At 34.4% G+C, this 13,704-nt stretch overlaps 1 protein-coding gene across 2 annotated transcripts; it reads left to right on the top strand.

Moving 5' to 3' along the window:
• The first annotated feature begins 753 nt into the window (after positions 1 to 753).
• On the top strand, positions 754 to 11,165 carry LOC134792681 (ero1-like protein). Of its 2 annotated transcripts, none has more exons than XM_063763944.1 (2): positions 754 to 2,395; positions 11,052 to 11,165. In XM_063763944.1, exons 1-2 carry the CDS (start codon positions 948 to 950, stop codon positions 11,107 to 11,109), a joined length of 1,506 nt encoding a protein of 501 aa, XP_063620014.1. In that variant the 5' UTR covers positions 754 to 947; the 3' UTR covers positions 11,110 to 11,165. The 2 variants fall into 2 exon arrangements, with proteins under 2 accessions (XP_063620014.1, XP_063620013.1); XM_063763943.1 differs by lacking the exon at positions 11,052 to 11,165 and adding an exon at positions 7,495 to 10,645 and having other exon boundaries at positions 756 to 2,395.
• The last annotated feature ends 2,539 nt before the right edge of the window (positions 11,166 to 13,704 follow it).

Here is a 13,704-nt window from a genome sequence, read left to right as displayed (position 1 = left end):
ATATGTTTATAGATTAAATGGCCAAAAATTCAGAAAATTTATTTCGCTGGTTTCGGAGGTATTGAGATATTTAATTTTAACAAATTTTAATTTGAGAAGGAGTAGCTAAATTTCGTCAACCCATCTAAGAACTATTTGGCTCAGTTTGTAAACGTTCGCTTTTTCTGTTTGCACAGAGGGTCTGGGTTCGATCCCCAGTAATTGTATGCTGGGATATTATAACTTTTTGTATTTTTTTACACATAAATTTCGTATTGTTTTTTTTTTAATTTACTATATTTAAAGCTCTTAGCACCATGTTATTTAAAGCTCTGCTCGCGAGGTCTACAGCTCACAGAGCCACTAGTTTTAACCGGACAAGTGCGAGTCGGACTCGCCCACCGAGGGTTCCGTACTTTTTAGTATGTTGTTATAGCGGCAACAGAAATACATCATCTGTGAAAATTTCAACTGTCTAGCTATCACGGTTCGTGAGATACAGCCTGGTGACAGACGGACGGACGGACAGCGGAGTCTTAGTAATAGGGTCCCGTTTTACCCTTTGGGTACGGAACCCTAAAAAGAAAACAAACCACGAAACAACACCGCCATCTAGTTAACGTTCCTGGAGTTGAGTTGCTACTGCCATCTAGTATGCCTTTATTCAACTAATTTGGCAGGTCTATACAGTCTATGGAAGATTGGAAGAACCCATAGATATCTGGCAACATTTTTATTAAACTGTCAATAGTGTCAGACTCACATATTAGTTATCTGTGGTCAATCAAACTTGCGTTGAGATGTGTGACGGCTCACTGTTCGTCTCTACTCCACATTGTTGTATTATTCGGTTTAAAAAATTAACTTTCACTTTTTGTGTTATGCGACTCTCAAAAAGTTCACTTAATATGTTGTGAGCAATCTTATTGGATTCTAATTATTGTTTCGTGAGACCTTCATGTCATAGAATGAAATCTGAAATGGCATATAAAAATTGTTGTGTAGTGTTTATAATTTTTGCTTTAGCGATAGTCCAAGTGGTCGGTTACGACACGGAACTGTACGAATCGACGCCTTGCGACAGCGACAGCAATGTGTGCTTCGAAGAGCTCCACGGGGCCCTGGGCGACTGCTCTTGTAATGTAGACACTATAGACTACTTTAATAACGTGAAAATATTTCCCCGCATACAGAGCTTGGTAAGCAAAGACTATTTTCGCTTCTACAAGGTAAATTTGAAGAAAGAATGCCCTTTTTGGGCAGACGATAGCCGATGTGCCATGAAATACTGTCATATCAAAACTTGTACAAAGGAAAGTGTACCTGGATACGAAAATGGGTATGAAAATGAGATCTTAGATGAAACACCAGCTAGCAAATACTCTAAAGAGGCTCAATCTAACTGTAATTCTGATTCTGATCATGACCCGGATCTGGGTTACTTGAATATGACTATTAGTGCAGCCAGTCAGTATGAAATTGCGAAGTGGAAAGCCCATGATGATGCTCTTGAAAACTTCTGTGAATGCGACGACAAGGATGCCGAGGCGGAGTACGTGGACTTGTCTCTGAACCCCGAAAGATACACAGGATACAAGGGCCCTTCAGCACACAGAATTTGGAGAAGCATATATCAGGAAAATTGCTTCCGTCCCAAGGTTAATCCTTATGAATCATTCCCATATGTTTTGAGTACCGATTTGAGTAATATGTGCTTAGAGAAAAGGGTGTTTTATAGAGCAGTTTCTGGCATGCATACCAGCATTAATATTCATTTGTGCTCCAAGTACCTCCTGGCCGAAAAAGCAGTTGGTTTTGTGGCTTCCCCAGAAGGTGAATGGGGACCGAACCTTGAAGAATTCCAGCGTCGCTTTGACCCCTCGCAGACACTAGGCGAAAGCCCTAATTGGCTGAAAAATCTATATTTTGTTTATTTATTAGAAATGAGAGCTTTAGCCAAAGCGGGTCCGTACTTCGAAAGAGAGGAATATTATACAGGCAATCCCACAGAAGACGAGGAGACTAGAGAAGCGATTAGAAATATGCTTGGTGTCATCTACAGCTTCCCTGACCATTTCAATGAGTCCTCAATGTTCAACGGAGGCAGCCAAGCTGCTAAACTGAAAGTAGAGTTCCGCGAGCACTTCCGTAACATATCAAGGATCATGGATTGTGTGGGATGTGATAAATGTAAGCTGTGGGGGAAGTTGCAGACCCAGGGGCTCGGCACAGCCTTGAAGATATTATTCTCAGGCAAATGGGATGGTCCGGAGGATGACCCAGAGCAGGGCAGGTTGCCGCTGCGGCATAAAGCTCATGAAAGGTTGCAGAGAACTGAGATTGTGGCATTATTCAATGCCTTTGCTAGACTTTCTAACAGTATTAGGGAACTTGAAAACTTCCGGAACATGCTCAGGTGAGATCCTATTTGATTTTTTCTGACTTAATTCCAAATTTGTTAGCCAGTGTTATATTTTCTTATAGTTAGCTCTAGTGTCATTGGTAAATTAGGTAAAATTACTAGTCTAGTCAATGTTGAACCATAGTTTATATGAGATAAAAATATGTAGAAAAATGGTGGTGGCAAATATTTTCCATTAAAAAATAATTCCTCTAAGCTTTAGGAGAATCCTAGGGCCTTCAGAATCTAAAGATTCTAGTTTATATGTTTAAAAATTTAGTTTGTTCACCATAAAGAAGTAAATACTTATTGTTTGTAAATAGGACATGGTGTGAGAGTGTGTTTGTGTGTGTTTGATATTTTCAACTGAAAAATGGACTCTAGACATCTTCACTAAATATTCAATCACTTAGTCATCTTCTCCCATTATTGTATTATTAATTCTATTTTACTGTATAATAAGTTGTTCAATTAAAATATGACAAGTATACCTATGGATATTGCTACTATGATTGAAATCAAATACAGAGGGCTTAAGTATTTCTACAAAGAATTACTAATTCTTTACCTGTATTGCATGATCATTTTACTCAACATCTTAAAATAGATCCCTAAACATTGACGTCATACATCTCTCGTATGTGACGAAGTTTGACGCAACATTTCTCTTTCAACCGAGTATTAGAAACTAGAAAGTGATTGGTTTAACGTGAGGTTGTCAATTGTCTGTGTTCCGTCTTATTAGCGGCTCTTAGTTTGGCTCCCGTTGGCGAAATACATTGATGAATCGTACCTAGAGTAAATCTATTGCTTACCAATTACCATACGCACCTTCCTCACCATGAGTTTTACGCGACCTTAAACGCTAGCGACTGCGTCAACTCAAACGCAGTGCATCTCGCTTTCACCAATGTTTGTTAGTTAGTACGAGGGAGATACATTGTGAGTTAGTTTACGCAGTCGCTAGCGAATATGTCAGTGTCAAACTTGTGGTAAGGGTACTTGGCTGGTTTGCATCTTACACTTTGTAGTGTTCAAAGTGATATTAAATAATCTATGGGCGCCAAGTTAAGTCTGAAGCAATCCGTAAAGAATGATTCAAAACAAATAGATTTATGATAAGAAAGGTTGTCACTATCAGAGTTCTTGAGAGTAGAAACAAAGTATTGCTACCTATTTAATCATTGACCCTAAATTGGATTTCTGTTATCTATCGTCAGAGGATTCTTTTTGTTACGGATTGTATTGTACAGTCAGCAGCAAAGTGGGCGAAGTGTTCAAAATTATTATACTTACTTATTCTCTTAACAATAAAGTCGCGTTAAGATGATTTTGAACTTCTGTTGCTAACTGTACATGACTTTGAAAGGTTGTTTGGATTTTTGAGTGTGCCTTGTGTTGCTATGGATGGTGGAGGTTTTAAAACAAATAAAATTTAAGTCGTGATTTTTCGTAATACGTATATATCTACTTAGGACAGTTGAAGCACGTCGGTAGTAGGTATGAATGGTGTTGAATATTTTAAATATTTGTAGATCCAATATTCAATAAACAAAAAAAAATTGTCTTATACGTACCGTTACTTAAAAAAATAAGTCTGTTAAATTTTAAAAGTACTTATAGGATATATCGCGTTTATCCAAGTTTTTTTTTGTCAATGGTCAAAAAAATAGTCATGCGAATATCGGACAAATAATGGCTTTTAACCGGCATATAGAATCGTAAGATAAGCCATATAAATTCGATTGTCGCACTAATAAAATGGCAAACTACTGTAAGACCTACTACTAGGTTGTCTTAAAAAACAGTCGGCGTCAGATATAGAATAGCTTCGTAACCTTCGTAGGTTAATAGCGCCAGACTAGACTGTGTTAACTGTGTAGAGCGGTGTAATCGTGTGCAAATAAATTTGAATATTTCTCTCGCGTAGCTACGTCTTTTTCTAGGTAGGTACCTAAATAGACCTAGAAACTACTGTAGATTCCAGCTCTATGTATTTAAAGAATATAATACACACATAACTCTTAATAATAATGTCTTATAGCCGTTAAGGTAAAGGCATTTCTTTCCTCGCACTATCAATCAGTGCGAGTCGTATAAATTCGTACGTTTCAGTAATCACGTAGGGCCTGAGTCACACTGTCTCGGTAACAGGTGGGCGTGGGGTAATCCGACACCTATCACAAGTGTATATTTCATAAGGAAAAAGAAAGGAAACAAAAAACAATCTCCGGTTTCCATAAGCCAAGGACACTGGAGCCTAGTCTTCTTAAGCTTCCGTACCTCAAAAGCAAAAAACGGAACCCTTATAGGTTCACTTTGTTGTTCGTCTGTCTGTCAAGAGACGACGAGAGATTTCGGGAACGCCTGGAGTTATCGAGTTAAAATTATAACCATATACTCGGTTCTACAGTCCTTTGAAGCTGTGAAAAATCAAACTTCTAAATTGACGTAAAAAAAGACGTTTATGCCGCAAAAAGACGTTTATTTCGGCACTCATAAGGAAATCAAAATTTATACAAGTTTTAGAACAGTGGTGGATTTATTATAACAATTATTTTCTAGGTCAAATAGCTCATTTACCAGTAAATACAACTTTTACAAGGTTAATGAGATGCGATGAAGCTAATCAATCAAAGAGATAAGCGCATAATGCATATCGATTACGTCAAAGATCAGAAGTGCTAGCGATAAAAGATCCATAAGAGAATTTTGCTCGTTAAGTCACTCGTCTATATCACCAGCTTTATTATACTAACTGTAGTATGCAGGGTAACCATATACAACTGAAAATAAATGAAAATTAAACATGTTTTCTCGATTTTTATCGGGCTAACTTTCGGTTTTGAGGTCTGGGGCCCATTTCTCGAAAGATATTAGTCTAATATTATTAGTGTGTTGTCATGGCAACCCATACGATTTGACAGTTCGTGGACTAATAATATTAGTCTGATATCGTTCGAGAAATGGGCCCCTGACCTAGCAAATAGTTTTGTTTCCATGTTAATTAAATTTTGTCATGAAACTTGCTTTTGAAATTCAAAATAAAAACTACAATTCTGCGTTAGTCCTCTCTTAAACTTTCAAGCTATGTATGTTTACATATTATAAGGACACCATTCATCAGCTATAAAAATAATTAACCTACATTTTAAATAGCCACGATCAGTTTCCTAATAGCTAGGTATTTATTTCGTCAGCCTATTTAGCGTGCACACTTGTACGGCGTCACGTAGTTAAGGTGCTGCATCAATGGAACACGAAATTTATGATATGATAAATTAGCGAGAACTCGGAATCACGCCCGTATACTCGTCATGCAACTGTTTATGCGTCGTGATAAACAAAACTTAACGCAGATGGCGCTGCAATTGTTTATAAACCAAACATGCCATTAGGTAACATTTAAATAAACCATTTGTTTCAAACAGTTAGTTTTAGTTTTATATTCCGGTTCTTGCTTACATAATGTATACAGATATGTATAAATAAATACTAGTATTAGAACTTTATGTAGGTTGCAATTTAAATTTATAAACTATAGTATATTTTGTGGGGTTTTAACCTAATTTAGAGCGAGTCAGATGGAACGAATAATAAATTAATAGTCACATCGCACACCATACAATTTCCATGTCGGTATGCGATATGCTCTTGTAGGTAAGTCTCTCAGTTCTACGATTCAATACCTATAATATAACGTACTACAGTTATTGTTAACATAAAACTCCAAAATAAGTTCTTTAATGACTGTAATGTAAGGACATGACCTATTTACATAATTATCTTGTTTTCAAAAAGATTGTTGTTTATCATTTTATTACTTTCTAGATTTCCTAATGCCACTGCAGTTAAATTTGCTTGTAGGTAATCATGCTTTTACGACGATACGCACTATGTAAAATACAAGACTTGGAAATTATTTACGCTTTTAGTAGGTATTTAATATCTAAAATAGGAATAAATTATTCGCTTCGAATTAACTTTTTCTTGAAAAATAAAACCTAAATTTTAGATACGGTTCACGTTCTACGGCAATATTAAAAGCATTATTCTAAAATGTATTGCATTATGGTTTAGCGCTCCATAAAATTTTCGTTTTTAGTACGTTTGCTAGGCCACTGAATTTATAGCCACCATATTTGTATTTCTTATGTATACGAGTATCAAGAGAGTATATTTATTGCCGAAGTGCCAACGTATGATATAGCCAGTGCAGCACTAGGTACCTATGGTCAATTTTACTGGTAATTTCGTGGTTTGGTCTGCTTTCAACCAAAAAGTAGATTATTACGTTCGTAATTCGTGTCGCCGCCGATAGACCGAATCGTCAGTTTCCTGTGATCCTCAATGAGATACTATCCATTGAAAATTGTGACCAATTTTTACAAAACTTTGGCATCAAAAAGAAACCATGTTTAACATTGGCCTAATTCTGCACGTAAGTTTGGCCTGTATTAAAGTTTTGGCCATTTATTGCAAGAAAGTCGAATGTTCGGAGATAGAAGAGGCAAATTAAATCTCATTATAAGTATTATAACTTCAGTAATTCAAAAGACAAACTAATTTGTCTCCAGCCGTCTTTTATAAGTGATTTCTAAAGTGCGCAGTTCCACCACTTCTTCCATTGACTACAAAGTTCATGGCTCAGTGCATTTTGAACCGGGTCGACAAGCTAGGAACGCTGGCCATGTCACGTAGACATGACTCAAACCTTTGTTGACCTGAGAGCTTACTGACGTGGCCCAAACAAACCAGAGCCTCTACCATCAGTTTTAACATTGACATAACGCTCACGTCTACGTAATTTACTTTCTGTACATCTCGCTTCCACTATTGCTCGCATATGCGAGTACGAGCGAGATGCATAGAAAGTAAGTTACGTAAACGTGAGCGTTATGTCAATGTCAAAACTGGTGGTAGCCGTACAGATGACGTCATTACGTCATCAAATGGGAAAACGATACTTTCAACTCTACTCTTATCGTCATTACGTTTATAGATAAACCTGTTATCAGATAGAGGATACGCAGTTATTTAATTGTCAGAGATTGTATCAAATATATTTGTGGCTCAATTTTTTAAAAATATTTCTTTTTTAATTTTCAACGCAGCTCGCAAAAAGAGACACCGAAGCAAAATATATTTGGCGGCGCTAGAGATTCGAGTGACAAGAGTAAGGTGAAGGAACATTGCGCTTCCAGCGGGGCGAAGCCACAAATTTGGAGCTAGAATGACAATTTTTTGTGTAAATGTATATAGATTACGAATTTTTTGTAATATTGGCGTAAGAAAAGTGAGTCACGATCTCATGATGTACGGGTAATTGATAATGTACCTAAGCACAGGTTTAAATACCAGTCTAAAGATAAGATTTCTTAATAATTTAGAGATTTGAAGTACAATTTATGTTAAGGTAACTACTAACTTGTTTGTCTGAAATATAAAACAACAATTCCTGAAGAAGAACGTTTTGGATTGTGTAAATTCTTGATATATAAAGACATAGGTTGTCAGTTATCAGAAAGTAACTAGAGGAAAACAACAGTGGATTCTATATCTGCGGAGAAAACCCTCACGTCAGCTATAAAAGTAATTTCTCTTATCTTGCCTACAACAAGCCAGCAGCCGTTATCGATTGTAAAAGCGACTAATTGCATTTAATTGCATAAGTAATATTGCTAGTAGAAAACTGGAGAATTTTTCAATTTCGAATCATAACATTTGTTTCATACATTAAATAACATTAACAATCAATAAACATGCTCTTTGATTTAAGACCAAGTCCATGCAACTTAGCACACTTGGCATTTTGTTCACCGTACTTTTTTTACGCCAGTATTATGTTGATCATCACAAAACTAATTTATTTATATCCAGTGACGTGTTGAGCTTATTTATAATGCAAGGTAAAGCCGAATATAGTGTTTATGAGAATATAATGATTACCTCAGACCCACCCACTTGAATGTCATAATAAATATCTACAAATACATCCAAGTTCCATATCTTGAATCAATATTTGCAACATTAGTTTCCTAGACAGAATGAGTATTAACGTAATAGTTTATATTGCATAACTATTTTAATTTGACGATGATTTTACAAATACATCCAAGTTCCATATCTTGAATCAATATTTGCAACATTAGTTTCCTAGACAGAATGAGTATTAACGTAATCGTTTAGATTGCATAACTATTTTAATTTGACGATGATTTTTCATTTGCTCAGTGCAGCTGCAGACGTACTTATGACAATCGTTAAAAGAATACTACTAGGTACTACGTAAGTACGTAGATACGTACGTACTACGTACAGCGACAGTCTATGTTACTTACACAAACATGTACAGCACAATACTAATTGCTGTTATTGTTGCGCTACGAACTACGACATTATGAGAATAACATTTCTCTTTAGCCACAGTTACACCTGAGATCATAATACTTAATGTAGATTCTTAGATCTCTGGAGTTTCATTTAATTCCCGAATATTAAGGGATTAATATAATTTCAGAATCATCTTGCAATTCTAGTGGATATTTGTTCACTTGAGTTATTTATTGTAAAATGAACTTAATCTTAAACAATATATTCGGCTATACCTCATTTTTATCTTTGTACTAAGTAGTAGTAAGAATCATCAATTAAAATGAAATAATGCGAGGAATCTACATTTGGTTACATGCAATTGTTCGTGTACTCGTATTTCCTTTAAACCGAATTTTAATATATTTCAATTTTGGACCAAAATTATTTTACCACATTATTTAGATCATAAGATTTATAACAATTAAGAAGCTTATTGTTACATGAAGTTCTGTTTTAAATTTACTTCTAGTTATTGAATGTTATTATGCTATGCTATGCTATGGTTTTGTCAAATCAGTTGTCTTAACAAAAATTCCAACGAAACATTTAATACTTTCCAGATCCATGTTTCTTATGTTACATTTTGTCTACTTGTCTAGTCACAATATAACATAGCTTGCGTCGTGAATCAAAATAGTCATTTATCAAAAACATCTTTTGAGCAGTAAAGTTTTCCAAGTTTAAGTTTATTATTACTTCCGTAAACCTGTTTTAAGTTTGGTGACTGCAATTTTAATAAAACAGTTACTGTATAGACATTATTAAAACAACTCTCTATATGTACCTATCTATATTTCTGAAGTATTTTGTATATTTTATTTTATTTTTATGTAGTTTTACTATGTACATATTTTTTATTATCATTTGACTTGTTGTTTTCAACCTTGATCTTGAGTTCTGCCGGTTATTTTGGCTTTAGTTCAAACTCATTTCATAATCACTCTTAAATGTACAGACTCAAATAGTCATTTGGCATTCGCTCAGAGTTGCTTCTAGAGAGGACAAATATACTCGGTGGAATTATTCGCCAAACTCAATTAGGTTTTGTACACGAATGTCGTTTAAAGCTATCTTTAACACTAATGATTCATTTTGTTGCTTGCAAACAAGACATTTAAATTTACTTTTGTTTTTAATAAGTTTCATGTAAAGATCCTCAGAGATAGCTAGCTCTTTAAATTTGACCAAATCTCCAATATGTTAGCAATGTATTTGTTGTATAATTATGAGTTTGAAAGATTATTTACATTCAAGCTTTATGTGATATATTGTCTGAATTGTGTATACTTATTCTACTTAAATTATTCTTTAAACAGTGTTGTCATTTTCAAAGTTAAACAATCGGTAGAAGTAAATCTGTTATTTCCTTACCAACTTTAGTACTTTTCTTAATCTCTTGTTGTGATAATTGTCTTACAATCCTGACTGTATTCGTCACAAAATCCTATTCGGTTACAAAATAAGTATTAATTAGTATAAATAGTCACTGTATAAGTACATCGCACCTTAATAGTTATACAATATCAGTAGTTAATTAAGTTCGGCTACGTATAGTTGTAGCAAACCTTAAGTTAAATAGTTTTTGACTTGAGCTGTACCTAACTTATTTCGTTATTAAATGTAGGTATGATTGCTAATTTTTTAATCATATTTAAAATTCGACTTCGTTATATTTTATCTCTGTTTTAATGGTTCCTAAAGATGTTACAAATACTATAAATTCATTTTACTTTACAAAATCTATTTTGTGGTTTTAAAAAACAGCTCATGATTGCTAGCGTAACCTATATATATATAACAATTATAGCAGAGGATTTGTTGTCTGTGATTTTAAAGTCTAATACTTTCATGACAAAATTATTTGTTTTATATTTTAATTAAATGTTTTTTTCAAATACCGTGTGTTGTATTTTTTAATGCCCTGGTCATATGGATATTTCTGTGTTCCACTAAACTACAATTTACAATTCTAAATGTCGAAAGCAACATGGGTAGACTGCTAGAGTCTGCGCAGAAAGAGAAAGAGTCATGGAATTTGGTTGTAAGATCATTTATTTGACGCTTCTCTTTCCGCACAGACTCTACAGTTAAATGTTTCTAGAGAAAGGTATTGCTTCTAGATTTGTTAATTGGAGTTAAATGAAAATTCTAACTGATGTGTAAGTATTTAAACCAACTAACGTTGTGTGAGTGTCGCCACATGCAGTGTGTTTGGTAAACTAACCAGAAACTTAATCCAGCTAACATGCGAAAGGCACATGTTGTAGTAATTCATGATAGTTTTGCTCATTTTCAGGTCGCACCAAGAACCACGCGCTTTTCTGGAATGCACCAACGGGAAGGTTTTACGATGATCTCTGTAGGATTGCTTAGACATATTTTGTTGTGTTTTATTACAAAATTGCCACATTTTGCGTTGTATTTATTAAGTATAGGCAAAGAGGATTTGAAGAAGAGAGTTACTGTCATGGTAAATTATGTAGCTACAGTTCATTTACTGCCATCTTTCGACAGAATATTAAACCTGTTTGAACGCCATTTGACTTTGATCCTTATTCTTTAACTGATATGTGTTAACTTTTTAAATATTAATATTCACGCCATCTACTCGAGCATAGGCTGAAGATTGTGGCGCCATCGCTCGAAAACATGGAACCATACCTTTGGCCTATAGTCGAGTAGATGGCGTGAATATTAATATTTAATAAGTTAACACATATCACTGAAAGAATAAGGATCAAAGTCAAATGGCGTTCTAACAGTTTTATGTTCTGTCGAAAGATGGCAGTAAATTTACAGTGTTAATAATTTACTTTGACAATCCGTCTCTATAGACTTTATTCTCTTTGGTATAGGTTCCCCGTGGCAGGTATACCTGTCTGAATTTTACGTTTTAATACACGCGCATGGTTTATATTACCTTGAATTTAAATATACAAGGATCGTGGAGATTACTCCCTGTCAAATAATTTAATTTCCAACTCATTTCGTACCTTGTCACAGTGACAATCAATACGAAAGTCGCTAGAGACCTCATATGTGGCATTATCTATGAAAAGGGACCTTATTGTCTATGGCGCTTACGACGCACTGCGTCGCACGGCGTGGTATTTATATCAGAGCATCGTTAATAATGGCGGAAGCGCCATCGACAATAAGGTCCCTTTTCATAGATAACGTCACATATTATTGTGACTGTGACAAAGTACAAAATGAGTAGGAAATTAATTTCTTTGACTGTACCTACTGATTTTGTATGGCCAGAAATGGGAATTCCCAAAACCGGTATGTATGTTAGGTATTTAGTTTGGAAAACCAGTACCGGGACCATACTTACCTTATTTATTTCACCCTTCGCTAACGGCATTTCTGTAGAATATACGCCACTCGGTACCTAAACGTGATTAGGGAATATACAGGATGATTCATGAGACGTGAGCAGGACTAATCCTGCACACTCAGTAACTGATAATTGATCGATCACCGTCGTATTTAGGAGAAACAACAACACTTTTTCCTATTTTTTAACTTTTTGGTGAGGACTAATTTAATTCTCAACAATCATAGTCACCCTACAGGACCTAATTAATAAACATAAAACCTCTTTAACCGTAATGGCATTTTGATTACGAAGAAAATAAACTGTCAAACTTGAGTGAGATACGAGTTTTTAAAAGTAACCAGACCGTGATGACAGTAATGACATTCAATTTGACACAGAATATCGGTAGATTAGTATTCTAATTTTAGGGTGACCATGAATGTCGTAAAAAAAATAATAACTTTTTTTTTCAACACGACTAGAAAATTAACGTTAACCTCACTAATACCGATACGAAACAGTTGCTTATAATGAACGATATGCGCAGTGTTAGTCCTGCTCACGTCTCCTGAATCACCCTGTAGAGTTACAAAACTACTAGAAAAAAAAACCGGCCAAGTGCGAGTCGCACAAATTTTTAGCAATGTATTTTTTATATGTGAAACGCGAGTGAATTGCCTTTAAAAACCCATACGGGTCGGATCAAAAACTAAGTAATTAGTCCGACTCACGCTTGACTGCATATTTCTAATAGGTTTTCCTGTCATCTATAGGTAAAGATAGATAGAGATAGATAAAATCTTTATTCAACCACAACTTACATGCTTTGTGACACAATAAATAATAACAAGAGACAAAAGGAAAGATAACAAGAGACAAAAAAAATTAAAAGGCAACATACAATTTTACACTAATAGCAATAATAGCAATTTACATATTTGACATATTTTACATAAGTAGAGCGTCATGTGTTGTGGTAATGAAATAGGCGCTGACTCAGCATAAAATACTGCGGAGACCGCAGCGCTGATCTTCCGTCAGAACCTTAAATAAACCTACAGTTATGAACGACCAGTGCAGCGCTAGTCGATGTTAAGTATGAAATATGTATATATATATATATATATATATATGTATATTCTATTTTTAACAAATATTTATATTATCCACAATTACAAATATACAAATACATATAAATACATATATACATATATATATATATATATATATATATATATATATATATATATATACATATTATATATATATATATATATATATATATATATATATATATATATATATGTATATATGTATTTATATGTATTTGTATATTTGTAATTGTGGATAATATAAATATTTGTTAAAAATAGAATATACATAAATAGTATGTGTCGAGTAACGGTGTGTGTATGTGTCTGTGTACAAAGTATGACGTATAGTTAAATACCAGTAATTTAGTATTATATATAAGATTAATATGATGTGAACGCAAGTGGACAGGCAGCGATAGGTAACGATAGGTAACGGCAGGTACGTGAGACGAGTACGTAAGAACTATTTTGTTTATTTATTTTTTAATTTTAGACCCAGTAGTTTCGGAGATAAAGGAGGGGGAATGGTAATT

This window comes from Cydia splendana, chromosome 8 (assembly GCF_910591565.1).
Source record: "Cydia splendana chromosome 8, ilCydSple1.2, whole genome shotgun sequence".
Classification (NCBI taxonomy): domain Eukaryota; kingdom Metazoa; phylum Arthropoda; class Insecta; order Lepidoptera; family Tortricidae; genus Cydia; species Cydia splendana.
The sequence above is the reverse complement of the archived record's forward strand: the minus strand, read 5'-3'. Positions and strand labels throughout refer to the sequence as shown.

Excerpts from the sequence above, each read along its gene's own strand:
- LOC134792681 (XM_063763943.1), top strand. The coding sequence starts at position 948 with ATGAAATCTGAAATGGCATATAAAAATTGTTGTGTAGTGTTTATAATT. Across the intron at positions 2,396-7,494 it reads AACTTCCGGAACATGCTCAG|CTCGCAAAAAGAGACACCGA; the intron begins GTGAGATCCTAT and ends TTTTCAACGCAG.